At 53.1% G+C, this 27,798-nt stretch overlaps 1 protein-coding gene and 2 long non-coding RNA genes across 5 annotated transcripts in view; 1 reads left to right on the forward strand and 2 right to left on the reverse strand.

Moving 5' to 3' along the window:
- Positions 1-7,347: 7,347 nt before the first annotated feature.
- LOC139039154 (uncharacterized) lies at positions 7,348-14,579 on the reverse strand. Its single transcript, XR_011492393.1, has 2 exons — positions 13,388-14,579; positions 7,348-10,894 (listed from the first exon to the last, which is right to left on the reverse strand). It is a non-coding gene; the product is annotated as an uncharacterized lncRNA (long non-coding RNA).
- A 163-nt stretch (positions 14,580-14,742) lies between these two features.
- Positions 14,743-19,032, reverse strand: LOC139039153 (uncharacterized). The gene is made up of 2 exons (XR_011492392.1): positions 18,812-19,032; positions 14,743-18,119 (listed from the first exon to the last, which is right to left on the reverse strand). It is a non-coding gene; the product is annotated as an uncharacterized lncRNA (long non-coding RNA).
- A 413-nt stretch (positions 19,033-19,445) lies between these two features.
- Positions 19,446-27,798, forward strand: part of BAIAP2 (BAR/IMD domain containing adaptor protein 2) — a 63,607-nt gene continuing 55,254 nt past the window's right edge. For all 3 annotated transcript variants that reach the window (XM_020875723.2, XM_020875720.2, XM_020875721.2), the window contains exon 1: positions 19,446-19,622. In XM_020875723.2, coding sequence (XP_020731382.1) covers positions 19,569-19,622 — 54 coding nt within the window. In that variant the 5' untranslated portion in view covers positions 19,446-19,568. The remainder of the gene's footprint in view (positions 19,623-27,798) is intronic.

Below are 27,798 nucleotides of genomic sequence, written 5' to 3' on the forward strand. Positions count from 1 at the left end.
AATTACATGCAGAGTAACAACAAGGTGAAGGACTACAGATTTCTAATCAGAAACCACAGAGGCTAGAAAATGATGAAACAGTGTCTTTAGAGTATCAAAGAATAGAAATGTCAACAGGAGCTCAACATCTGGCAAAAATATGCTTCAAGAATGAAGGGAAAATAAAGACATTCTTAAAAGAAGGCAAACTAAGAGAATTTACTATGCAGGTTATAATACTGAATTTTCAGGTTGCTGGAAAATGACACCAGATGGAAAATGAAGAGAGAACAACAGAAATGGTAATCACGTGGGTAAATAAACAAGGCAGTTTTTCCCTTTAAGTTTTAAAAAATATGTATGACTCTTGAAAGCAAAAATTATAATGTTGCTTGGTGGTATTTTCAACGTATGTAAATGTAATTGGTGCAGCAACTATAACACAAAGGGGGAAGATAGAGGAACTTACTTGGGGGTAAGGCCTCCACATTTTAGTTGAAATGGTACAACACTAACTAAATAGACTGAAAGTATAGGCATGTATATAAAAATCCTTAGTGTGATCATTAAAAAATAGAGATACGGCCTTAATAAAGGTCACTAGGCTAAATAAACTGGAATACTAAAAAGATTCTCAAATAATCGAGAAGGCATCAGGAATGTGGACCAAAGGAAATGAACAGAAAGCAATAAAATGGTAGACCAAAATTCAGCTACTTTAATTACATTAAATGTAAGTGAACTAAACACACCAACTAAAAGCAGGATGGTCAAATTGGAAATTAAAAAAAAATAATACTATTTGCTATCTGCAAGAAACTCACTTTAAATATGGAGACAGATAAGTTAAATGTAGAGAAATGGGGAAAGCATACTTTGGAAACACTATTCAAAGAAAATCTAGAGTGGTTACATTAGTATCACTAGAGGTAATTACCTAATAATAAAAGAAGGCATAATAATCCTAACTGTATGTTTGCCTAACAATAGAACTTCAACATACAGAAAGTAAAAACTGACAGAACTAAAGGACAGATGTTCTCTTAAAGATTAGACACCCCTCCTTCAGTAAGTGAGAGGCAGCAGAAAATCATTAAGGGTGCAGTCAACCTGAGCAGTTTTATCAGTCAGCTTAACTCATGTTTATAGAATGTTGCACCCAACAGCAACAGAGCACATATTCTATTTAAGCACGTGTGGAACATTTGCCAAAATACCATGTTCTGGGACTTTAACAAATCTCAAACAATTGAAATCAAAGTATGTTCTCGACTATAGTGGGACTACTCTAGAAGTCAGTAACAAAGAGATCTGGAAAATCCACAAATATTAAATCATGAATAAAAGGAAATCACAAGGGAAATTAGAAAGTATTTTGAACTACAGAACATGAAAACACAGCAAATCAGCATTTATGGATCGTGTTTATTTTTTTTAAGTCTCCAATCATCTAAACTTTCACCTTAATTAGAAAAATAGCAAATTAAATCCAAAATAATCAGAATAAATGAAATAATAGCAGAAATCAAAGAAAATGACAACAGAGAAACACTAAAGAAAAAATAAAGCAAAAACTGATTATTTGAAAAGTTCAGTAAACTTGATAAACCTTGAGCTAGACTGATGAGGAAAAAAGAGAAGATACAAATTACAATATCAGGAATGAAAGAGGGAACATCACTACAAATCCTATATACATTAAGAGGATATTTTTAAGGCAAGAATCTCCTGGTGGTTCAGCGGTCAGAACTCCACACTTTTCCTGCTGAGGGCCTGGGTTCCATCCCTGGTAGAGGAGCTAAGACTCCACAAGCCACATAGCATGGCCAAAAAAAAAAAAAAGGATATTAAGGAATTACTACAGTTTTGTGCCCATCAATCCAACAGTTTAGTTGAAATGGGAAAATTCGTTGAAAGACACAAGTTACCAAAGCTTACTCAAGAATACATAGATAAAATGAATAGTCATATAATTAAAGAAACTAAACTGTGCTTATTGGTCAGTCATGTCCGACCGACTCTTTGCAACCCCATGGACTATAGCCTGCCAGGCTCCTCTGTCCATGGGGATTCTCCAGGTGAGAATACTGGAGTGGGTTGCCATGCCTTCCTCCAGGGAATCGTCCATCCCTTATGAACATACATATAAAATCCTCAATAAAATATTAGCAAATCAAACCAAGCAGTATGTAAAGAGGGGCCTTTGACTTAGAATAGCCTGTTGTTTTTTTTTTTACAGGATAAATCACATGGGGTTTTATCTTAGAAATAAAAGTTTAGCTCGACCTTTAAATATTAATCAGTATATTTCAGCATATCAGTAAACTAGAGAAGAAAAAGCTTATGATATCTCAGTAGATGCAAGAAAAGAATTTTAAAAACTCTTAGCAAACTAGGAATAAAAGGGAACTTCTTAAACTTTAAAATAGTCATTTACAAGAACTCTGTGGTGATGTACAGAACAGACTTGTGGACTCTGTGGGAGAAGGCAAGGGTGGGATGTTTCAAGAGAACAGCATCGAAACATGTATATTATCTAGGGTGAAACAGATCACCAGCCCAGGTTGGATGCATGAGACAAGTGCTCGGGCCTGGTGCACTGGGAAGACCCAGAGGAATCGGGTGGAGAGGGAGGTGGGAGGGGAGATCGGGATGGGGAATACATGTAAATCCATGGCTAATTCATGTCAATATATGACAAAACCCACTACAATATTGTAAAGTAATTAGCCTCCAACTAATAAAAATAAATGAAAAAAAAAAAAAAATAAAGGCCTAGCCTTGCAAAAGCACAGAACCCTTAAAAAAAAAAAACTCTGTGGCTAACGTCACACTTCATGGCAAAAAGACTGCATGCTTTCCCCCATATGACTGAGAACAAGGCAAAGATAACTAATCTAACCACTTCTGTTCAACATCACATTGGAAGTCCTAGTCCATGTAATAAAAAAGGAAAATAAATAAAATGCAGAATCCCAAAGGAATCTATAAGAAATCCACTAGAACTAATCAGTATGTTTAGCAGGGTCACAGAATACCATGTCAGTGTGCAAAATTCAATACGTATTTCCATTTACTAGCAACAAACAGCTGGAAATTGACATTTAAACATGGGAAACAGACTTCCCAAGCAGGAAGAAGTAGTGTGTGGTAGATCAGTGCTCCCACTAAGAACTAGAGAAGCTAGACAAAATATATAAATCATCTCTTTAAACATGTCAGAGAACTGCAGAAGCAATGGAAACAAGCGGGTTTAAGATTCCACAGAGGGGCAGGACCATGGAATGATAGCTGACCATCTGCACACGCTGCTTGCCAAGCGTTGCCTCATGCTGGGTTTAGTGACAGAATTTAAGATTTAAGGGGTGTCTAATCATGAAAAGAATGGAGACTTGAGGGCTGATCTTCCCTTTAAGACTGACAGATTCAGGAATGTGTGAGGATGCTAATTAAAGAGCTAATGTGGGAACCTCTGGGAGGTTGTCTCCAGTCCTTTTGTTGTGCTGGAGCACAACATTGTCTAGAGGAGGGGTTGCCAGACTTTTCCTTAAAGAGCCAGATAGTAAATGTCTCAGGAGGTATGATCTCTGACTTACTGAACTCTGCTGTCTCCATGTCGATGCTGTGTAAACAAATGGACGTGACTGTGGACATGGCAATGAAACTTCACAGATATCTGGCCACTGGGCTGTAGTCAGATGACCCCCGATCTGTTGTTCCCACTGCTTTAAATATTTATTTATTAATATCTGGCCACATTGGGTCTTAGTTTGCAGCACGCGGGGTCTTCATTGCATCATGCCAGATCTTCCATTGGGAGGCACCGACTCTAGTTGTGGTGCTCGGGCTCAGTAGTGGCGTGCCGGCGCATGGGCTTAGTTGCTCTGCGGCATGTGGGATCTTAGTTCTCCAACCAGGGATCAAACCCATGGCCCCTGCATTGCAAGATAGATTCTTAACCACCAGACCACCAGGGAAGTTCCTCCCATCTTCTTTAGCACATGACACCAGCACTAATTCAAAGGACCAGGTGACCGAAAGCCAAGAGGAAAAAACCCGTCAGTGGCAGCAAGTCCACAGGTTCTCTGAGCACTGGTTTAGCAGACAAGAACTCTGATAGATCTGGAGACAGGACATTTTTCTAAATAGAGGAAACGATGGAGAAAGTAGATTAAAAGATGGAGAATCGGAGTCTATATAAACCAACGTTTAAGAGTCTGCAAACTCCACACTTCCCTGTCCAGGCAGATGTGAGCAGTTCACACTTCATCCTGGACAATTTAGGCTGCATCTCAATGTTTCAGCTAATAAGTGAAGCTGTGCTTGGCACCAGAAGTGTACCAAGTTAGTTAGTGTACCAAGTTAGTTAATGGTAACTACCTGCGAAGGGTGCCCACGGGGACTGAGCCATCCTACCCAGGTCATAGGCCCCCTTCCCTGCCCCCTCTCCTGTGTGCCTGCTTTCTGGGGGAGCCGGTGAGCAGCCGAGTGTGAGGAGGCCAAGGGCTAAGGACCACACAGGCGTCCAAAGTCATCCTCACGACCCTGGGGGGAGGGGGCCGTGAGGTGGGAGCTCAGGGGCTGCTCGAGGGTCTCATCCTCGTCCCCAGGGATGAGGATGCTGTGGGCTGGCACCACAACACCACAGGGACATGGTCAGCCTCTCGGGGCTGCAGTGTAGGGACCAGTTCGTATAGACTGGAGGAATGCAGGGATCAGGGGGTAACCAGTGCCAGGGTCTAGGGTGGAGGGGTGGGTGTGGAGAACTGGATTGGAAAATTAGGAGCACAAAGTTGAGGGTCTTGGGGATGGGTCGGGGGCAGTAAAGCAAGAGACTGTCACTCAAGGCTGAGAAGCCATGGTGGGACGGGACCATAGGTCCACAAAGGAGGCCTGGAGGGGGGGATACTGGGTAGGTGATCAGAGCTGGAGCCCACGAGAGAGTTCTGGGCACGAGATACGAACTGGGGAGCTGTCTGGGTTTAAAGTGAAAAACTGAGTTGCACCAGGAGCCAGGATGATTGAGGGGTGGGCCTGCAGGCAGGGGCCCTGTGCCAGGCTCCCTCTGGGGCTCCAGGGGAGCAGGAGGCAACCTCTTGACTCCCCGCCTGGCGTCTCAGTCAGCCCCCTCTCCAGGGAAATTCCTTCCCAGGGCCACAGTTCCCTCACCAGCAAATGAGGGTCGGAATCAAATTGACCGCATGAGCTATGGAGAGGTATCTGGTGCAGCACGTAGAGTGAATAACAGTCCCGATCGGTTCCTGCCATTCTGGGACCCTCGGGTGCCTCAGTCTGCGACTGTTCCTTGTGCTTGTTTTGAGAAATTAATTTTTTAATACTTATGTCTTTGGCTGCATTGGATCCTAGTCGCGCCACTCAGGCTCCTCATTGCAGCACGCAGACTCACTAGCTGTGGCGCACTCAATAGTTGTGCCTCGGTCTTCGTTTCTCCTTGGCATGTGGGATCTCAGTTCCCCAGCCAGGGATCGAACCCGAGTCCCCGGCATTGCACGATGGATTCTTTTTTTTTTTTTTTTTTTTTTTTTTATTTTCTTTTTTTTTTAATTTTTATTAGTTGGAGGCTAATTACTTTACATCATTACAGTAGTTTTTGTTATACATTGATATGAATTAGCCATGGATTTACATGTATTCCCCATCCCAGTCCCCCCTCCCACCTCCCTCTCCACCCGATCCCTCTGGGTCTTCCCAGTGCACCAGGCCCGAGCACTTGTCTCATGTACCCAACCTGAGCTGGTTATCCGTTTCACCCTAGATAATATACATGTTTCAATGCTGTTCTCCTGAAACATCCCACCCTCTCCTTCTCCCAGAGTCCACAAGTCTGTTCCATACATCTGAGTCTCTTTTTCTGTTTTGCATATAGGGTTATCGTTACCATCTTTCTAAAGTCCATATATATGTGTTAGTATACTGTAATGGTCTTTATCTTTCTGGCTTACTTTGCTCTGTATAATGGGCTCCAGTTTCATCCATCTCATTAGAACTGATTCAAATGAATTCTTTTTAATGGCTGAGTAGTATTCCATGGTGTATATGTACCACAGCTTCCTCATCCATTCGTCTGCTGATGGGCATCTGGGTTGCTTCCATGTCCTGGCTATTATAAACAGTGCTGCGATGAACATTGGGGTGCATGTGGCTCTTTCAGATCTGGTTTCCTTGGTGTGTATGCCCAGAAGTGGGATTGCTGGGTCATATGGCAGTTCTATTTCCAGCTTTTTAAGAAATCTCCACACTGTTTTCCATAGTGGCTGTACTAATTTGCATTCCCACCAACAGTGTAAGAGGGTTCCCTTTTCTCCACACCCTCTCCAGCATTTATTGCTTGTAGACTTTTGGATAGCAGCCATCCTGACTGGCGTGTAATGGTACCTCATTGTGGTTTTGATTTGCATTTCTCTGATAATGAGTGATGTTGAGCATCTTTTCATGTGTTTGTTAGCCATCTGTATGTCTTCCTTGGAGAAATGTCTGTTGAGTTCTTTGGCCCATTTTTTGATTGGGTCATTTATTTTTCTGGAGTTGAGCTGGAGGAGTTGCTTGTATATTTTTGAGATTAATCCTTTGTCTGTTGCTTCATTTGCTATTATTTTCTCCCAATCTGAGGGCTGTCTTTTCACCTTGCTTATAGTTTCCTTTGTTGTGCAAAAGCTTTTAAGTTTCATTAGGTCCCATTTGTTTATTTTTGCTTTTATTTCTGAAATTCTGGGATGTGGGTCATAGAGGATCCTGCTGTGATTTATGTCGGAGAGTGTTTTGCCTATGTTCTCCTCTAGGAGTCTTATAGTTTCTGGTCTTACATTTAGATCTTTAATCCATTTTGAGTTTATTTTTGTGTATGGTGTTAGAAAGTGTTCTAGTTTCATTCTTTTACAGGTGGTTGACCAGTTTTCCCAGCACCACTTGTTAAAGAGGTTATCTTTTTTCCATTGTATATCCTTGCCTCCTTTGTCGAAGATAAGGTGACCATAGGTTCGTGGACTTATCTCTGGGCTTTCTATTCTGTTCCATTGATCTATATTTCTGTCTTTGTGCCAGTACCATACTGTCTTGATGACTGTGGCTTTGTAGTAGAGTCTGAAGTCAGGCAGATTGATTCTTCCAGTTCCATTCTTCTTTCTCAGGATTACTTTGGCTATTCGAGGTTTTTTGTATTTCCATACAAATTGTGAAATTATTTGTTCTAGTTCTGTGAAAAATACTGTTGGTAGTTTGATAGGGATTGCATTGAATCTATAGATTACTTTGGGTAGTATAGCCATTTTGACAATATTGATTCTTCCAATCCATGAACATGGTATATTTCTCCATCTGCTTGTGTCCTCTTTGATTTCTTTCATAGTGTTTTATAGTTATCTATGTATAGGTCTTTTGTTTCTTTAGGTAGATATACTCCTAAGTATTTTATTCTTTTTGTTGCAATGGTGAATGGTATTGTTTCCTTAATTTCTCTTTCTGTTTTCTCATTGTTAGTGTATAGGAATGCAAGAGATTTCTGTGTGTTAATTTTATATCCTGCAACTTGACTGTATTCGTTGATTAGCTCTAGTAATTTTCTGGTAGAGTCTTTAGGGTTTTCTATGTAGAGGATCATGTCATCTGCAAACAGCGAGAGTTTCAGTTCTTCTTTTCCTATCTGGATTCCTTTTACTTCTTTTGCACGATGGATTCTTAACCACTGGACCACCAGGGAAGTCCCTTGAGAAATTAATTTGATTCTTAGGCCTGTCGATACTGCCAGCCCTTCACAGGAAACCTTCAGGCTCAGGCTCCCTTTGATGAACAACTCAAGGAAGACTGGGGCTTATTGAGGGAGGTCAGGACCTCTAGGGGTCTCCAGAATTAAAAACATTTGCCTGAGTCCGATATGCATGTCCTCAAGTGTGATCTTGGGAGCTCTGTAGGGTGCAGGGCCAGAGGCAGAGGAGGGAGGGTTTCAGGAGTCAGTTATTGGCACAGCAGGTGTCAGATCCCCTTCCCAAGCTGGGGGCCCCACAGTATGGGGGCTTTGGGGCCGCCAGAGGATGGGAGGGGCCTGGAGAGACAGGGAGAGCCGTGGTGCCTGGCATGGGGGTGTGGCGAGCAGAGGGCAGCGATAGCAGCAGCCCAGGGTCAGGGTCGCTGGGCCAGCTGGGCCTGTTTGATGGGCAGGTGGTCCTCAGGCCAGGCCTGGCTCACATGGCTCTCCAGGGTTTCAACCAGTAATCTCCCTGATCTCCTTTCAGCAAAGCCCATTTCTGCTGAAGTCGCTGAGGCTCTTGCCCACCAGGACCTGCAGGTGTGGCTGCCTGTGCCCCAGGTAGGGCAGCTCTGACTCCTCCTGCCCAGCTGCGTGGCCTTGGGAAAGCCCCTCCCGGCCCATGCCCCAGCGTGATGAGGCTGATGAATGCCCAGTCCCGCCCCTCCCGTCCTGTGGGCTGGTGGTCAGAGGCCTTGGCAGGTTGCTGAGCCTGACTCCCTGGCCCTGGGCCACCACCTGGCATCACAGTCCTGCCAGGATCGTGGACGGTCTGGGCTCCCACCCAAGGCGTCTGCAGGCAGCCGGCCAGGACTTCCACTCACTCCACATGGCCAAGGGTGGGGGCCGTAGGGCCTTCTCACAGACCTCTCTGATACAGGTCCACTCAGCCCATACTCTACCCTCTTCATACCACGCGTTTCATCTTAAAGGCACGCAGGAATTACTCAACTCATAGAAGTAGTTTTGTGGGCCTTACAGCTTCTGGAACTCGGCCCGGGTGGAAGACACAGCTGACCAGGGGGACCAGGGAGCCCCTCCCAGGCTCACTCCCCTGACGGAGTTCTGAGGTAAAGCTGCTGAAATTCTTCAGAAGCCTGGTTCCTTTTAAAAAGGATGCCAATATATATACTACTTTACTACGTTATATAATCTAGATAACTTATGAGAACCTCCTGTTTATCACAGGGAACTCTATTCAGCGATCTGTGGTGACCTCAATGGGAAGGAAATCTAAAAAGAGTGGGTATATGTGTGCATACAACTGATTCACTTTGCTGTACAGAAGTTACCAGGTGGCTCAGTGGTAAAGAATCCGCCTGCAATGCAGGAGACACGGGTCCCATCCCTGGGTCGGAAAGAGCCCCTGGACAAGCTGGCTACCCACTCCAGGATTCTTACCTGGGAAATCCCATGGACAGAGGAGCCTGTCAGGCTGCAGTCCATGGAGGTTACAGAAGAGTCGGACATAACTGAGCAACTAAACAACAACAACAAAGAAAGTAACACAACATTGTAAAGCCACTAACTCCAATGAAGTTTTTTTTACAAGAATATACAAAATTTTTAAAAAGAATATAAAAAATAAATAAGTACAAAATAAAAAGGATGTCACTCACATGAAAAGACAGTCACTTAGGGATTGGGGAAATTCAAATCAAAACCACAATGAGTACCACATTGCACCCAATAAGATGGGGCTAGAATTTAAAAAAATATATAAAATAACAATGGTTGGTGAGGATGTGGAGGAAGTGGAATCCTTGTGCACTGCTGATGAGAGCACAAAATGATGCAGCCACTAGGAAAACAGCTTGGTGGTTCCTCAGAAAACTGAACGTAAAACTACCTTGTGACCCAGCAACTCCACTCCTAAAGTAAACTTAAAACAGGTGTTCAAACCAAAACTTGTCCATGACTGTTCATGGCCGCACTCCCCATGGCCACCCAAAGGTGGTAACAACCTTCTGTCGCCCACCAATGACTGGGTGTACAAAATGTCCTCCCCACGTCGGAATGTTCCTGAGCCGTGAGGAGTGAAGCAGGGGCCGCGTGATAACACAGATGCTCCTCAGACACTCAGTGAAGGATGCCAGGCACCAAAGGTCACACGTCACATGATTCCACTGATGTGAGGTGACCACAGAGACAGGGCGGGGCCGGGGGAGGGAGCAGCGGGACCTGATGGTTAATGCGCACGGGGTCCCCCTCGGGGTGATCAAAGTGCTTCAGGACTAGAGTTAGTGGGTGCTGTTAGTGTGACAGCACTCAACACCACTAAAGTGGACAGGATTGTATACTTTAAAATGGCTGATTTTATGCTCTGTAAATTTTATCTCCGTTTTCTCAAAAAGGATGTCATAGGGGCCCTTTGAAAATAAACATCACAGTGAGCAGTGTTCTCACAGAGTGAAAGTGGCCAGGCAGTCTGCAGTCCCCACGTTCCCTCTGCAGGTTCCAGGTGGCCTCTCCCAGGCACCGTCTTTTCTTCGCTGCTGGGTCCTGGTAGGCTAGCACTCCTCTCCTCCTGAGAATGCATCTCAGCGAGTTCAGGTCCCACGGAGCCAGTGCCCTGAGGGCCGCCTGCTGACTACCCAGACTCGGCGGCACGCAGGAGCCCGTCGCCCCAACCTGGGCGGCCCCACCCTTGTCACCACGCCTCCGCCCCGGCAGCCCATCCACCTGGCTGGCTGGGCCACCACTCTCGGCGCCTGCCAAGCGTCCTGTCGCCCGCCATGCGTCTGTCCACCAGGTGGCAGCGGAGGCTCCCCGATGTGGTGTCCCTGCCCACCAGCCCCGCCAGCACCTCATGTCCTCCGCGGACCAGGATCCAAGATGCTGGGGTCACGTCTCCCACGAGCGTGGCCGTGTCCTCGGTCCTCTCTGCCTAACTCAGGGGAGGCTGGGCTCCAGATGTCAGGCTGGGAGGCTGAAAGCCAGAGTCTGTCCTGCAAACACCACAGGGCCGTGCTTCTGCAGCTGACATCGCATGAGACCCATCTGCCTGAAACGGCTTGCAAAGCACCACCTCGGTTTTCCACTGCACCACAAGCCCACAGCTTTCCAGCAGGGAGCCTGTGCCCGGTAGGGAGCCTCGGCTTTGACTTCACCTGAGGTGGAATCAAGGTCTCTGGAGTTTTCCTGGTGGAAAATCTATAAGCCAAGGAATGAGGGAAAATTACAACCAAATCTAACATCTCCAAGCCCAGGGGCTCTGAAAACCGAGGCCTGAGGCTGCACAAAGGACTCGGCTCCTGTGGCTGCAGAGAAAACCTCAAAATCCAGGTGAGAATTAACAGCAGGTTCCAGGGACTGAGCTGCCAGATCTCCGCAGGGACCCTGTTTCTGCCAGCAACAGAGCGACATCGCAAAGGTCACGTGGAGCCAATGTCTGGTTGGACTGGGGGTTAAAGTTCACCTGGATTCATTTAAGCTGTTTTTCCCGCAGGGATGGAATCTTCTTTTTGTTTGGACAGCTAGGCAACAGCTGAAGCTCTACAAAGACGTGTTTCTTCTGATTTTTGAGAAAAAAAGAAAAAGAGCCTGACAGGGCAAGCAATAGTCTCAAGCTTGACACTAAAATAATTTTTCTCAAAATCTTATTACTTTCTGACCAGACCTATCAGTGAAGAAATTCCAAAATACTCCACGCTTCCTGAGGCTGTGACAGCCCCGCAGCAGCTTTGATTGCCATCCAGACAGCTCCCTGGTTCCGGACAGAAACGGATGCTCCACCGTGGCCCTGCAGCCAGCGTCAACTCAGACCAGTCTTCACTGGACCACCCCAGCCTGCCAGCCACCTGGGCAGTCCTGTGGCTTTCACTGCAGACTGGCCTCGGGCCATCACAGTTCTCCAAAGACCCCAGCCTCTCTGCTCTCAGCCTTCCTACCTCTTGCTGTAGGAGCTTGTGATCAGACCAGTACACTCAGTCCCCACAGGTATCCAGCCAGCACCTGCTCCCTCCCCCACCCCGCAGGGCGCCAGAGCTCAGGCTGGCCCCTTGACTGATTTTGGCCTCTCACTGTCCAGTTTCATTACAGTTCCTCTAGGACATTCTGGAGTGAGCCACAGAAGCAGATGAAGTGGTTACACTAAAAGGGATGGGACCTCCCATTTCCCAAGTGCCTACCACCACTCGGGTGGGTCGGTGGGTCACCTTGCCCGTGGGACAGAGCCTCCCATTGTTCTGCATCAGCTGTCCCACACTGTGCAAACCGACCTGCAGACAGTGGACTGGTGCTTTCCTATCTGAGCCGTCTGGTGTGGTGTCTACATAGTCAGAACAAGGAGAGTCCCCCTCGATGTCCTTGGTTCCCAGGTACAAGAGAAGTGGGGAGACCTGGGTGCCAGGGAGAGCAGAGATGGGAGAGGAGCCCACAAACTACTGACTGGCAGCTGCTGCCCGCCACACCCCTCCCCAGGCAGGAATCGCCCATCTGGTCCCTTCCCACCTCCAGGGGACACACCAGGACCAGACAGGTCCCGCTGCCATAGGGCCTAGACGGGGAGACGAGGTGGATGGTTCCAGACTCCCATCTCCTGGGAACACCTGGCATCATGGAGGTCGTGCTCCCCTCCCAAGATCGCACACCACTTCTCACGTTTGGGAACCCAGGACGTCCAGGGGGCCGAGAGGCACCCCATGTTCTGGCTGTGTCGGCACCACACGAGACTGCTCTGATAGGAAAACATCCGCCAATTGTCCAAATGCCACAGTGCTGGACAGCGAGGGGCGGGGGGGCTCTGTCTCACTGACCGGCTGACCCACAGACCCACCCAAGTCGGCCGCAAAGCTCCCCCTTCAGGAGCTGTGGAACCCTAAGTGGGGCTTTAGGATCCGCAGCAAGAAGAAAAAGTCAGGTTTCAGGGCTGAAGACAACATTTTAAAATCTGGCTTTAAATAAACATGGGATTTAAAAAAAGAGAGAGAGCGCGCGGAGCCTCCAGCAGCTGAAATTAGAAGCAGCCGCCTGGGCAGGGAAGCCATCTGCGCACGCGAGGCGGCGTCTGGGCTTCGCTGGCAGCACCGGGAGCCGGCACTGCAGGCCTGGGGCCGCCCTCCCTCCGGGTAGAACTCGCGAGGACGTGTCCAGCCTTGTTTTCGGAGTGTCCTCGAGGTTCACGTTCCAGACAACAGACTTTCTCCCTCCACTCCGCACTTACCTTTGAGATCACTTACAAGGCAGTTTAAGTCATTTAAGAGGGGGAATGATAAGAAAACAAAGGCTGCGTTTCAGAGGGAAATGAAATAATGATATTGAGGGTGAAGCCAGCCTCTTGCCTCATCTTTCCCATGAAGTTGAGTGACCACCAAGAGCCAACCGGCTGGGCACTCAGCCCTTCAAGTCACTCACCTCTGGCCTCCTCACCTAAAACACTGTGTTCTTTTGACCAGGGGGGCTTGTATGAGAGCCATCGCTGGCTTCCTTAGCTTCCGGTCCCCCTGCTCAGAGAATTCTGTCACAGCTGGGTTCGCAGAGATGGCGAGTATGCCTGAGACTGGGGGCGGGGTCCCCTGCTGCCTGCCTTCAGCTCCTCCCTCCCCACCCAACCCAGCCCGAGCTTGGGCTGCCCTTCCCAGTCCGCCCTGTCCAGCTCTGGACATGAGGCCCAAGCAAGCCTCTCGCCCTGGCATCCTGCCTCACCTGGGCTGGTGAGGGAGGCCCGGGTCTGGGGGCTCTGCCCGAGTTATTTAAATCCGCGTTGTCAGTTAATATATTCTAACGAGCAAGTGGGTGACCGAGCTGGCAGACGCAGGATGACGCTGAAATGTAATAAGAGGGGGAGAAACACCGAGTGAAACTCTGAGACTCGTCCTCGCCCCTGCGCTCACCCCCACGCTGCCTCCCACGGGCACCTGGAGTCACGCCGATGCGCTAGATTATGTAAGGGGGCCCGTTGCTGGGGAACCTCTCCCCACCCAGCACGACGACAGGGCGGCACCTCCCCGGGTCTCTCAGTGGAAGCCCCTGAGGACCCCTCCCGGCCTGGCCAGTAAGGAAGCTCTGGGAACTTTTTACGCTGCCTCGATAAGAGGGTTAAAGCTGAACTAGGAAGGACATGGGAGGCCACCCGCGCCTGAAACACTCTACCACCTCCTCGGAAAGGGGAGAAGGCCCTTGTGAGCCAGGCGTCTCCTCCTCCCAGGCAAGGCCCGGCTCAGAGGTCCCTCCGAGGGCAGAAAGGGCAATGTCACCCATCCCGGAGGCAGAGTGAAGCCTGTGCTGTCTGCAGCCAACATTTTGGTCCGAGAGACGAAAGCCTCTCAGCCACGTTCGGGTCAAGGGGGAGCGGGTTTTGAGGGAAGAGCAAATCTCAGTAAAAGTCTGGGGAGGAGGGAGGAGGCAGGAGATTGGCTATCAGCCAGGCCCACGCCCCACCCCAGGCCAGCCTCTTGCAGGGCCCCGTGCTGCAGGTGGCAGAGTGGACCCGGGGCACTCTGGGGACAGGGCCACTGCTTTGCCCACTGAACCCACAGCTATCGGACTCCGGGCTGAGGTGCAGGCCCCTCCTTCAGACCCGCAGGCCAAATGGAGTCTTGTGCCAAGGCCATGGGTGCCCCCTGTGAGTAAACTTTACATGCTGCTGCTGCTGCTAAGTCGCTTCAGTCGTGTCCAACTCTGTGTGACCCACAGACGGCAGCCCACCAGGCTCCGCCGTCCCTGGGATCCTCCAGGCAAGAACACTGGAGTGGGTTGCCATTTCTTCTCCAATACATGAAAGTGAAAAGTGAAAGTGAAGTCACTCAGTCGTGTCCGACTCTTCACGACCCCATGGACTACAGCCTACCAGGCTCCTCCATCCATGAGATTTTCCAGGCAAGAGTACTGGAGTGGGTTGCCATTGCCTTCTCCGCTTTACACATTAGGACTGTTTAGATTTACAGTTAACTGCAAAGATAGCTCACACCTAAGAGATCCCCCCTGCCCCGCCTTGTTGTTAACATCTCTTGTCACTGTGATGCATTTGCTACAATTAACAGACAACCGTGGACTCACTGTTGTTCACTAGAATCTGGACTTTATTAAGGTTTTCTTAGCTTTCACCTAGTGTCTTCTTACTGCCCCAGCACCCAACCCAGATCCCACGTGACTTGGTCATCACGTCTTCCTGGGCTCCTCTTGGCCCTGAGGGTCTCAGACTTGCCTGGTTTGAGGAATGTGCTGAACAGAGGTCTGCAGACTGTCCCTCTGCTGAGACTGGTGATGTTTCTCATGAAAAGCCCGGGATGACGGGCCTGGGGAGGAGTACCACCTTTCTCAGCACGTCAAGGCTGCGTCTGGTCCCGTGGCTCACCCTGAAGATGTGGCCTGATTCGCCTGGCTGGGCGTGCTCGTCAGTGTCTCCCCAGCACCCGTGTTTCCTGGAAATCGCCTCGCAGCCCACACCGAGGCTGGGTATCTCCTGGAGCACCCACTAGAGGGGGCAGCACCCATGGGCACTTAGGTGCTCTCTGGAAGGTCCTGTCTGACCACTGATGATGATGATATCTAAGACACACTGACCACTTGCCATGTGCCAGGCATGGTTCTCGATGCCAGACTTCTGCCATCTATACCTCAGCTCTTCCAACACCCTGTGCAGGTAGCCTGCCCATCTGGAACCTACTGCCCAGGATCCCAAGGCCGTCACGTGGCTGCTGGCCCAGCCCCGGGTACTGGCTTCCCAACTCTGTGCCCATGCCCTTAGCGGCAGCCCCAGGTAGATGCTAGGCTTCACCCCGTGGCAGGCGACGTGGCCCTGCCTCAGCTGTACAAGGCCACAGTGTGCTGGAGGCCGCTGAGGTGAACTTCCTGCTGGCAGGACACAGGCCTCCCTCACCACCTACCTCTGGAGCTTCCAGCTCCAGGCACCCCCACGCCTTCTTGCTGACAACGCTAACAGTGTGAAGAATGTGGGCTGAGGACCAAGGAAACAGTCCTCTGGACGCAGTTTGGACAGTTCGGCCCGGTAGCCCTGCCCCGGCCAGTCACCCACAGAACCTGGTGTGGAGGGAAGAGGCAGTGATGGCCAGAGAGGATGGGGAAGACGCGACAGTGTCCGTGCCTCCTCTCTCTCCTGCTCTGGAACTTTCTGGTTGCCGATCACAAGTGCTCTAATCCAGGAAGGAGAAAAGGAAGAGGAGTTCTGATTGGGTGGATCCTTCTCTTAGAGAGACCGGGAGGCTGCCAGGAGGGGGTGGTGGAGAAACAGCTCCCTTGACAGGCACGAAATTTCCCTGTGATCTGAGACAGACTGCCACCCCCTTAGGCCAAGCTCCGCAGAAACCCGGTTGGGCTGGTCAGAGAGAGAGAGATGGTGGTGAAAGCCCTTAAAGTTTTGCGGTCACCTCAGAAAGGGCTCCTTCTGTTTAGCAAAAATTCACAAATCCTTGTGCCTGCCTTGCCAGGAGAACAGCTTGCTTGAAAAGCAGAGGCTGTCATCCTGTAATTAAATCTGAGACCCCCCCCTCCCTACGTGACGTTGAGATGAAGCCACTTACATAACGCGACTAAAAATAAGCTGATGAAGAGATGCACTTTGATTCTCCCTGCTTCCAGCCTTTTTCTCCTGGGCCACCCGTGCTGGGGTCAGCTGACCCGGGGTCAGTGTTGGCAGCACCATGTGGTCAGATTCTTGCCGCTGACCCTGGCTCGGCACCCTGTGTGCGCGAGGCCCCATCACCGGTGCCAGGGACAGGGGGACCTCAGGCTCAGAGGTGGGGTGCTGTGGGTCGCCATGGCTACACACTTCTCTGATCTCTTGGCCCACAGAGGTGAGGACGGGCAGTCAGAAGTGACAGGGAAACCAGCAGTGGGCAGGCTCTAGCTCATCTGCTTTCCCAGTGTCTCGTGATGAGCTGCTCATCTATAGAAAGCCACTGCCCGCCCCCCAAATAGTGCAGGGAGAACAATGCCCTGGTTTGGGTGAGGGCAGGGGGCTTGGGGTGCTGGCCCTGCTGCTAGTCCTTGCAGGGCTGGTGGGATGAGCAGAGCCTCTCCATCATGGCAATGGCTTGCGGGTCTTGAAGAGAGGTGGTCCTGACCCTAAGCGGGCCCCTCTGACTCCCAGGAGTGGCACTGGGACCACCTCAGCACCCAGCCCACCCCTAGCCCTGGGTACTGCTCAGCCCCACTCAGACACTGCTGCCGTCTGAAAGAGCTCCCACCCAAGTAAGAAAGGCCTCAGGGGTCACTGGTGGGCTCCTGGCCTGCAGCTCAGACCTCCTTGCAGCTGAAGGTGTCAGCATGCAGCACTGCGCACCCCAGTAGACTGGTGGTTGGAGGATGGGGGGCGGGGAGCTGCCCAGCAAGGGGCGGACTCTCTCACTGCCATTCTCTAGGCCCAGGTGTAAGCCCCTTTCCAGACCTGCCCTGCATCTGCCGTTGGTCCCACGTTCTCAGTGCCATTTGGCGGGATGTGCTTATTTTCACTTGCCCCAGGTGCTCAGTGAACGCTCTCCTGAATGATGGCTTCCCTCCCAGCTGTTCACCTTCTGCCCAGATGTCAGCTGGAGGGTGCAGGCCCCAAGTGAGGTGATTAGCCCTCCTGCCTCAGCTGCTACCAAATGTGAGTGTCCAGTTGGGCAGAAAGAGGGTGATCAAGACTAGGATCTTCTAGGGGGTGGGGTGGGGTAGGGTGGGGCTCAGGGCCACGGAAGCTTTTCTGGAAAGCCCCTCTCCTTCCTCTACCGTCTCATGACCGATGGGAGCAGACGGCCCCGGAGAATTCTCCTCAGGCTAGTTCCCCTCCCAGAGCAATGAGACCCTGTTTTCACTGGCCAGCCTCCACCCACCACTGTCCTTGTCCTGGTCACTCTGCTCCCTTTGGATGAGCAACAGCTCTTGCTCTATACCCACCTGGCTCCTCATTGGCCTGTGACCTCATAACAGGTCAATGGATGTCAGTCTTGGGGTGGGAAGGATGGAAGCTGCCTCTAGCTGGCCTGGAGGAAAGGGAGCTGGGGGAGGAAGACAGGCCTGACTTCTGACACATGAGTCAACAACGCCCTCGTTGTTGGAGCCAGTTTGAGCCGGCTTTCTGTTACTTGCAACCAAAAGAATCCCAGAAATTACATACTACACTGAAGTCTACCTTAAAACACTGCAAGCAATAAAAAGGAAGAAACTGGGGCTGGTGTTGAAATTAAACCAAGAAGAATCTCTGTGAATGAAGGCTCTGAGGTTAGGAGGGAAGGCAAATGCTTCCTGAATATCCCTTCCATTTTCTTTGAATCCATGTGAAGCAGAGCATAGTTCATTCTGGTTAATGACCCCATGGAAAAAACCTGTCTCAGCCCTTGCTGTCTTCTGGAGTCCTCCAGCCATCTTGGGGGTTCTGTCTCCTGGGCACCTGCTCTTGAAGGGATGACTGTCCAGGGATGGGATGCTGGTGGTGCTGGTGGAGAGTGTCAGGTTTAATTAAAGAGAAACACTTAGATCTGGTGTTTTACAAGGTAAAGGAAATAATTTCTCTATGTTAATCTAATTTATGTAAATATTTCTCCAAATGAATTGTACCAGGAACCCTCTGTGCCAACTTGGTCAACTCCTCAGCAGAACCTCCCAGGAATTGCTTTCAAAACTCAGGCATCTCTGATCCCATCTCTTCCATCCAGGAAGGTTCACCCTCCCCTAGGTTTTCCCCCTCCCCACCCCCCTAGCCCCACCCCACCTCCCACCCCCCCATCCCCCTCTTCCCTGCCCCTCCCCTTCCCTGAATCTCCTTTCCCCAAGGAAACTACCCCTCAAGGAAGATCTTCTGCCACCATCACGAGGGTCCTCTTTCTCTTGAGCGCCCCTCAATCCTCACTACAGGATCCTCTCCCCGTCGTTCCTCCACCCCTTCCAGAATCCACACCCCCAAAACCCCTCTCCGCAGAGTCCTTCTCTGCAACCCAGGGCTCTCCCCTCCCCAGAATCCCAGCCCCAAGGGTCCCCTCCTCAGGATGCACCCCTCCCAGGGTCTTCCCCCAGGGTTCACCCCTCTCTAGGGTCGTCCCCAGGGTCCTCCCTCCCCTGAGACCCGTTTCAGGGTCCTCCCTCCCCGGAAGAGCCGGCCAAAGGGTCGCAGCCACCCACTGGACTTACCTCCGAAAGTGCCCGGTAGAGGCTGGACCCTTGGGACAGCACGCCAGCTTCTCACCCTCCTTCGCGAAGTCCTTACCTTTGCCCCCGCTCCCTTCCCCAGGAAGTAGCCAAGCGTTCAGGGACCTCCCTTGCCCAGTGCGGACGCCTGATCCCGACCGCTTTCGGGGGAGCGGCGCTCAGGACCCGGCCACCCTGACTCGCCACTTCGCGGAGTGCCTCCCCCACGCGCGTTCGCGGCCGGCGTCCCGCCCCCACCCGGTTTCTGCTCCCTTCTTCCTGCGCCACCCCGCCTCCGCCTCCCCGCCCCCAGCACTGCTGTTGCCCGGGCCCCCCAGGCTGTTCCCAGGGCCCCAGCCCGCGCCGCGCCTCCGCCTCCTCCCCCGCGATCGACGGCGCCACGGGCCAATCGCTCCCTGCTGCCGGCCCACAAACCCCGCCCTTTTCCCCGCCCCCTTCCCCCGTCTCCGGGATTCACCAATGGGAAAGGCGGCGCGGGGGCGGGGCCTGTCGGTTGCCTAGCAGCAGCGGCTGGGCGGGGGCGGCAGGCCGGGGGTGGTGATCCGGGTGCGGCGGGGGCGGGCGCGCGGGAGGCGGGGCCTCTAGGGGGCGGGGCCTGGTCGACTATAAAGGAGGCCGCCGGAGGGGTGCCGCGCTCCTGGTCCCGCTCGGTGCGCTGTTTGTTAGGTTTCCTCGTCGCGTCCGCAGTCGCCGCTACTTGCGCCCCTGCTTTGGTCAGTGGTGCAGCCGGACCAGCACCATGTCACTGTCTCGCTCGGAGGAGATGCACCGGCTCACGGAAAATGTCTACAAGGTGAGCTACGCGCCACACGCGCCCTCGCGCCCTCCTGGAGCGGTCCCTGGGCCCTCGGTGGTCTTACCGGCGCTGCCGCGGGGACCCAGCGCCAGCCCAGGAGAGATTGGCTCGGGTCCGCTTGCCCCGACAGCCTCTCGCTTCCCCCGCGCCCCCTTCAGTGCGTCTTCCGCGTGCGCGGGGGGCCGGAGCCTTCGGATCTGAGTTGAGTAGGGGCGCGGACGCGGACTGCGGAGTCCGAGGTCTGCGGGGGTCCGGGGCCGCGGCTACCCGTCGCCCTGCGCCCCGTGGTGGCCCCGCCGGGCATGGTTACGCAAGCCTGGGGCACTTTTTTCTCAACAGGCTTTCCCTTTCCACAACTCCTTCTCGGTGGATGTGGCCGGGTGGGAGGTCGCGCGCGGGCAGGTTCGATGGGTAGACAGATAATCCGTCATCTTATGTAACCGCGGAGGGAGAAGACTAATTGTGTGGGAGGCTGGCGCGCTCGCCTCTGCTTCTGATGTGTGAGGAGTCGGTTCTCAGCCCCCGGTGCGGAACGCGGGCGTGTGTCGGAGCGCCGGCAGCCCGCCGGACTCTCGCCGCCCCCGCCTGGGGCCGATTTTGCGCCGGTGTGCACGTTGGCAGACACCCGAGTTTACGTTTCTCGCATCCATTTTCTCGGTTTGGACCCCCACCCCCACCAGCACAGAGCCAGGCTCCGGAGGCTCAGGGCTGCTCCCGGCAGCATTTCCTCACAGGAGAGTCGTGCCCTGGGCGGTCCACGCGGGCCTCGTACAAAGCCGGGCTCTGTTTCAAAACTGTGTCTGCGGGTTACGCGGAGGGCCGAGGGGTTTTGGAGTTGGTGTTTAGGCGGCGGCGGCTGGTTCATGGCGGCGGAGTGGGATTGCAGCGCGCTGGCAGAGCAACAGTTTCTAATTGTGTTAAACAACTATGCTGTGCCTCCTTAGACAGCGGCCTGCCAAGCCCTCTTTGCGCGCGGAGGGAGGCCTCTGATGGGCCCTTAGCTTTCAGCTGGAGTCCAGCGCGGCCGCAGTCAATCCCAGCTGGTAATAAAGGTTTTTAAAGTTGCAGCTAGGTCACCTGGAAGAATCTGGAGGCCGGGTCAGGGTGGACTAAGTCAGTTCTGAAGCCATGTTGGAGCTGCTGGTAAACAGGAGTGGAGACTGACGAGGAAGCAGCACGTAAAAGGAACAGCCTCTGGGCTTTTTATGTTTGTATCACGGAGAGTCAGTGGCATACGCTTTTTGGTCGTGTTGCTCTGTAAATGGTTGTCAGGGGAGGGAGATTTATTAAATTATTAGTCATTAGTTTCGACTTGCTCATTATTGCAGGGGGTGGAAAAGAAGTACCAGTGTTGGTGTTTTTTCCCCTCTTCTCCCTGCTTCTGCTCCGAAAGCATGAAACAGGAACTTTAATGGCCAGAATTAAGAGGGAGTGCATGGCGTGGCTTTGCTCTGGGGAACCCCATGGTCGGTCTTAATAAAACTCTTAGAAAAAAAAAAAAAAAACTCTTAGAAGGGAGCAGTCAGGCATGCTGTTCCAGCGGAGCAGCTTTTGGAGGAAGCACAGACGGGTTTGCAGGTCTGGAGTGAAATCTGTCAGCAGAAAACTATTAGGATCTGAGTGTTTGGGGGTTTGGGGCACACGTTCAGCAAGCTAGTCTGCGTTCTGTGCTCACCGGTCAGCTGATGACTGAGCTCCCAGGGGAAGGTGTGGCCGAGACAGCGGACTTTCAGGTTAGACACATCGGGAAGTGGGCGTCCACAGTGCTGGGTGTCTCACACTCTCCTGGTGGGTTGAGGCCGCGGGGCCAGTGAACAGGTGGGCTTGTGCGTGGTGTTCCCCGGCCACTCTGCGGCTGTGGTGCGGCTCTCTTACGATTTGTGGCTCGTCACTGGGGAGCTCGGGTTCCACAGCAGAGCCGGGACAGGTTGGGTAAGTTTGGCACACCGGCTGGGCAGAATCCAGCCAAATCAAGGCACGCTCAGGGCACAGCCAAAGCTGCTGTATGGAGACCCCGGCCAGTCTGGCTGGTCCTCCACCCTGTCTGGGGACGCTGCTGCCTCTGTGCCTGGGTTGGTGACTTGTGGGAGAGTGGCAGGGATGTGGCCCTGCTTGGCGTCACCCCGAGCTACAGCTCAGCTGTTTGCTTTGGCCCCTGTCGTATCATCTGCAGTTCTGAGTGCTATTTGCCTTGGCAAAGAAGGGAACAATGGGGACACACAGCCTTGGCCTTGCTGATTACAGACACGAGAAAAAAAAGTCCAGTTTTGCTTCTCCTCCCTGGAAGAATCCAAATCTCAGGATTTAATCTCTCTCCCCATGGCCCACTTCCCGTGGGCACTGTGTCCTCGGGGAATTTTATGGAAGATGAAGGGGCAGGAAATGACATTCACTGAGAGTTTACCCTTGGACCTTGGGCCAAGGGACAGGGACTGAAGCCCTCTGAGGGCTTCCTGGGGTAGAGCCTGGGCTGGGCCCCTCGTGATGGCACTATAGGCAGCCCTAGGTGATTGCCTGGGACGAGGGACAGAATTGCAGGGTGGGGATCTGCCTCTGAGAATTAAGCCCAAATTGCATCTCTCTTGGGAGAGGCCTCCAAATGTCCCCATGTGCTGCAGCAAGAGGGCTTTCTTTAGCAACTGATCTTAGTCTTCAGCTCCAGGGAGTGACTCTCAGGTTGGTGGTTTTTTCATGGTCCTATGTCTCATGAGAAACCCTGGCTCCAGGCAACCTGGTGACCTTGGAGGGGGCTGGCTCTGGCACCTTGTAGAGGAAGAGCCCCACAGGCTTCCATCCTATCCCGAGGATGTGGGAAGATGGGCACAGGCTTTGGCGAGGAAAGTCCCTAGGAAGGCCTCAGGCATGGCTGTTCAGGGTGTTGTGGGCCTTAGGCTTGTGTCACCAGAGGCTGTCTGGTGGTCCTCACTCTCCGGCCGTTGTGGGGAAGCTTATTGCATCTGTCCTGTGAAGACAGCTGTGGCCAGTGGGTTCCTGCAACCGGAGTCCCATCAGGTTTCCCACTGCTGGTGCAAGGCGATGGGCATCAGCGCTGGCAGAAGGGAGCCCACCTGTGTAGGCAAGAGCCCACTGCTGGCCAGGCCTTGCCCGTCACCCTCCTCCAGGTGTTTAGAGAAGCAGAGGGAAGCAGGAGGCCCCAAGTTCTCTGCTACCTCCCCCAGAACCCCTTCCACTGCTCGGCAGTCACACGGAACTCTTGACCACCGTCAAGAGCCTGGCACCCAGCATGGACAGGGCTCCATAGGCTCGTGGTTGAGGGTGGTGAAGTGGATGCTCTGACAGGCGCTTCCTTAGCAACAGAAACGCCTGCTGGCAGCAGACCTGAGGCTGTGTGTGTGCTTATGTGCACAGGAGCATGCGTGCATATGTTGTCCGTGCAGACAGGTGTAGTTCAGGCCCATGCATGTATGTGTTTGTGTATTCACAAGCACTCTGTGTCCATGTGAGTATGTGTGCATATGTGTGTGCATGCACGTGGGACTTCGTTTTGCTATAGAGGCACCTCAGGGGTGCCCTGTTGGGGTAGCATCTTCCAATAAGATGTGGGGCTTGCTGTCCGAGTAGACTCTTGAGTCGTCCTTCATGGAGTATGAAGCCCACTCCCCACCACCCGCGTGGCAGCAGCAGCAGCGCATCTCCATCTCCTGTGGAGTAGCCCAGGCAGCGAAGGATATTTTCTCTGTTGCACTGATTCTGGGCCACAGGCTTCAGCAGCTCTTTGTGCCCAGGTCACGGTCCTGAGGTTGTGGGCCCCTCGACACAGGACCCTTGCTGCTGGACCTTGCCTGTGTTTGCTAATGGCCGTAAAGGGCGGGGCCCGGGGCGTGGTGGCGCTGCAGAGTTCCTCACAGGCCAGGAGTGCTTTACCTGCTCTGCCATCCCCACTGGTCTTGCCTGGAGAATGTGTCTTTTGCTGGGGAGGCTCCTTTTCTCATGGGACAGACCATGTGCACTTGAGGCTCTGGGTGCTAGCCCAGGGCTCTCAGGGCGTCAGTGGGGGCTGCCGTGGAAGCCGTGTGCGTGCTTGTTGTTGCCACCTTGTTTTAGATTCTTAAAGCTCACTGAGAGCGAGAGGTCCTTCTGCCTGCCTCCCTCCCTCCCTCCCCAGCACAGGTGGTGCAGGCTGGGCTGCCCAGGTTCGGGGGCCTTTCAGGGGAGGACTGGCCGCTGAGCAGAGGACCCTGTCCCCTCCTCAGCAGGGAGGCAGGCCGGCAGGGAGCCCCAGGCCCACCTGGCACTTCCCACCCCCAGTTTGCAGATGTAGGTCCTGCTCAGGGGAGCCCTGCATAGGATGGAGGGTTGGCAGATGGGGCTGTCCTTGTCGCTTGCTGGTCCCCCCATGTTCTTGCACGGCTTCTGGGATGGGTGTTGCTCTCCAAGGGTAGCCATGCCTGAGCAGCGATCTGGTGGGGGTGTTCTGGGCCACGGACTGGATGCCTGCCTGCATTCTTTTCTCAGCCTTTACGTGTACCGCGCCGGGGCCCATCCTGTGTGGCCAGTGTGCCCACAGTGTGCTCAAGTTTCTCTTGAGGCCTCGGGGTGGGGAGGCTGTCCTCATTATGGTGCAGGCCTTTGCCCACTGGAAACCCTGTGCCAGGTGCCCAGTGGGATGTTAGTGCTCCGCTACTGTCTGCAGCCTGCGGCCTTGGTAATTACAGGCAGGCATGGACCGTGCCCGCACCTGCCTCCCCTGTCCTCCCCCCGCCACCGCCCTGATTCATCCTGGTCCTGATGGCACTGCACAGCTGTGAGATAACACAAGGGGCCCCAACCAGAGGGGTGGGACGCCCGAGGGTCTGCACGCGGGGGCTCCAGCAGCAGGCTTCTCTTACTGGGGAAAATCCTTCTGTCCCCACCTGACATGCTATCGAGCAGCCAGGTGTGGTGACTTAGGACCCACGTGGTTCCTGACTGTGGGGCCCCCCCCGCCTGGAAGTATGGCTGGCATGTGTGTGTCAGTGCTTGGCAGTGGCTGAGACTCGTTTCTGGTTCTGGGGCCCCCGTATGTGCATCGCTGTGACCGTCTTGGTTGTGGGTCTGGTCTCTCAGCTCTTTGCTCCACAGGCAGTAGCCCAGGACCCCTGGAGGTTCTGGAGGCGGTGGCAAGCTTGTGTCCCTTCTCAGGGCCTAAAGGTAGGCCAGGGTGTTAGCTGGAAGCACCTGGTGCTGCCGTGTCCTGGGGACCCAAGGGGACAACTGGTGGTGTGAAGCCAGGGCGTGCTGAGAGCCAGGGCATGCTGAGAGCCAAGGCATCCTGTCTCTCGGAGGTGACCTTGCACACCTTGGGGGCAGGCAGGGGATCTGCACCTGTGACTCAGTGTCCAGTGGGTTTCAACAGTGCCCTTTCTGTCTGCCCAGGGCACCTCCAGCTGCCTCTGGCCTCTCCTCCCAAGTTTCATCACAGGAGCCATTCTCTGCCTTGGAAGTCCTGTCTGGTCCGCCACGCCTGTGAGATGTCAGGGGGCTCCTGCCTTTTCTCCCCCTGGCTCTGGTCATGTGCAGCCTCACTGGTGGGGTGTGCACAGTGACCAGAATGGTCGTGGATCCCTCCAGGCTTCCCTTGCAGCTCCAGGGCTTGACCGGGACCTAATAGAGCCTGTCCTGATGCCCTGACGCCCTGACGCCCTGGGCTGTGAGGTGAGCAGCCAAAGGGCCTCCTGCAAACCCTCGGGGTATGTGTGAGAGGGCCGTGTGTCCTCTATGGCGAGCACCCTGAGTTGTGAGGCCCTGGGAGTGGTTGGACCACAAGGAGGAGTCGGGGCCACCATTTGGAACAGAGTGCCTTTTTCTTGCTTGGGAAGTTGGTTTTCTGGTTATGAAAACAGTTCTTTTGGAATTATTTGGACAGATGTTTTAAAAGTTGTATGTCAAATGCACATGAAATAAATTGGCAAGATTTTGCTAAAACCTCTTTGGATTCAGAGTCTGACTCTAAGGAGCTTTGGTTCAGCTCACAGTCGTTCGTGTCAGAGCATCCCCTGAGCACCACCTCTGGCCGTCCAGGTGTTGGTCATGGCGGGGTGGGGGAGTTCCTTCCAAGCTCTCAGACCGTTGTTCTGCCACTTTTGTTGCTGACATTTTGTTCCTTGATTGGAGACATTTCCCCCACAATAGCCAGGATCTCTGTTCCTTCTTAGTCGCTAAGTGGTGTGTGGACATAATGTCCCCGCTCAGCCAAGCTAGGGACAGCCATCAGGCAGGCCTGTGCGGGTGATGACAACACACGTAACGGGTTGTGAAACTTGCTAGGATTTCACAGGTGTCTGTGCTGTGAAAGAAGTCGACATCTTGATATCAGAATGAGGGTGGGAGCTTGGTAGGAGAGAGGGCATGCCCCCACCCCTGGGAGCTAGACTTCCATCCAGCAGGGCATTTGTGTTTCCAGGAGCCAAGCGTGGGCAGAGCTGACCTGCTGAGCCAGAGTGGCCTTTGCTGTTTCCAGCGGGGCTGTTCAAAGAAGGGGGTGTAGTGAAGGCCGAAGTGTCACTGATGTGGCCCAGGTGGAGGGAACCAGGGGTCTCTCTACACCCACTGCTTCTCTGAGCCCACTCTGGGGCCAGTGGAGCCCCCTCTGACCTAGCCGACAGCCTGGCAGAAGCGATCTGTTGTCCAGACCTCCATTTCTTCCTTCCTGCCCCTCCCACGGAAGTCATGTCGTTTGCACTCCAGGGGACTGATGGCGCTCAGGCCATGGCCAGCCCTGCCCTTGAGGATCCAGGACCTTGCTGGTCACAGCCGGGAGGCAGCCAGGGCCGCAATCTGGTCCAGGCAGGCGGCCTGGTTGCAGGCTTCTTGCACAGGTCCCACCAGGCAGGGGACCGTGAGGCTGGCTGCTGGGCCCAGACGGTCTCACGTGTTCTCATTCTGGCTCTGTGCTGGCGGAAGTGCTCTGGCCACCTGGGGTTTTGCGGTTGGCTGGTAATCCTGAATGATCGTGAAGAGCCTTCAGTGGGCCACTCTGTTCAGGTACCATGCTGGGAGTGGTGTGTGTGACCTTGTTTATCTCTACGCTGCTTCACGAGGGGCCCTGGGCGTCCCAGCGTGTGGAGGAGCCTCCGAGATGTGAAGCGGTGTGTCCCAGCCCAGCCCAGCCCAGGTGCTCGACTGAGCTGGAGCTGGAGCCAGGGCTGCCCTGTGGCTTCAAACCTGTTTTGTTTTTCCACTTGGGAGTCCTGCGGGCTTCAGGTGCCACCATTTCCTCTTTCACAATTAGCTGGAGCAGAGAACCCTTCCTGGCCACAGGGAGCATTAGGCTTTCAGGATGGAAAGTTCTTGGAGGAGCAGGTAGTCCGTGGTGAGGGCAGGGAGGCCCAGGCAAGGCCTCTGTTATTGCTGTCTGATTTCCCAGGTGCCGAGGAGCCTGTGTTCCCGCCAGCACGACAGCCTACTGGGCTGGCTCATTCCACCCAGCGGAGGAAGGCAGGAAGCAAGAGGAGCACAGCTCCAGAGTGTCCGGGGCTGTGTCCTTGCTTGCTCATTGAGGCTCCTCATCCAGCAAGGAGCCCAGCCTTGTGAAACTCAGATCAGAGCCTTCCCGGGGACAAGGACAGGTCAGCAGCCCTGGAATGTTCTAACCAGTCAAGCAGTAAACAAACGATAAGAGAACTGATGGCTGGGTCTTCACAGCGTAAGCGGGGATTGGGCCAGCCATTGGGTCTGCTCGGGCTGCCAAACAAAGCACCATGTGTGCTTGAACAACAGGCTGGTGTGTCTCATCTGAAGCCTGGAGGCCGGGATCCAGGTGTGAGCAGGGTGGTTCCTCCTGAGCCCGTGGAGGCTGACTTCTGCCTGTGTCCTCACATGGCCGTCCCTCTGTGTGTCTGTGTCCTGATCTTTTCTTAGAAGGAGCAGTTCTGTGCACTTGGGGTCCATCCCCATGACCTCGTTTTTACCTGCATTGTCCCTGGTGATTGTTTTTGGAGGGCGTCTTTACAATGAGATGCTGGGGTTAGGCCTAACACATGAATCTGTAGGGGAGGAATTCAGTCCCTGACACCAGGCAGTTGTGGGCCCCACACCCCAAGGTGCAGCAGGCTGGTACCTGGGGGTCGTCCTGGGTGCTACTGTCTGAGTCACAGGGGCCTGTGTGTTTCCAGCTCCTGAAGGTTTTCTGTGTTACTGTCAGATGGCAGCTCTCAGCTCTTAACACTGTGAG

The sequence above is a fragment of the Odocoileus virginianus genome, chromosome 17 (genome assembly GCF_023699985.2).
Source record: "Odocoileus virginianus isolate 20LAN1187 ecotype Illinois chromosome 17, Ovbor_1.2, whole genome shotgun sequence".
In the NCBI taxonomy this organism is placed as follows: domain Eukaryota; kingdom Metazoa; phylum Chordata; class Mammalia; order Artiodactyla; family Cervidae; genus Odocoileus; species Odocoileus virginianus.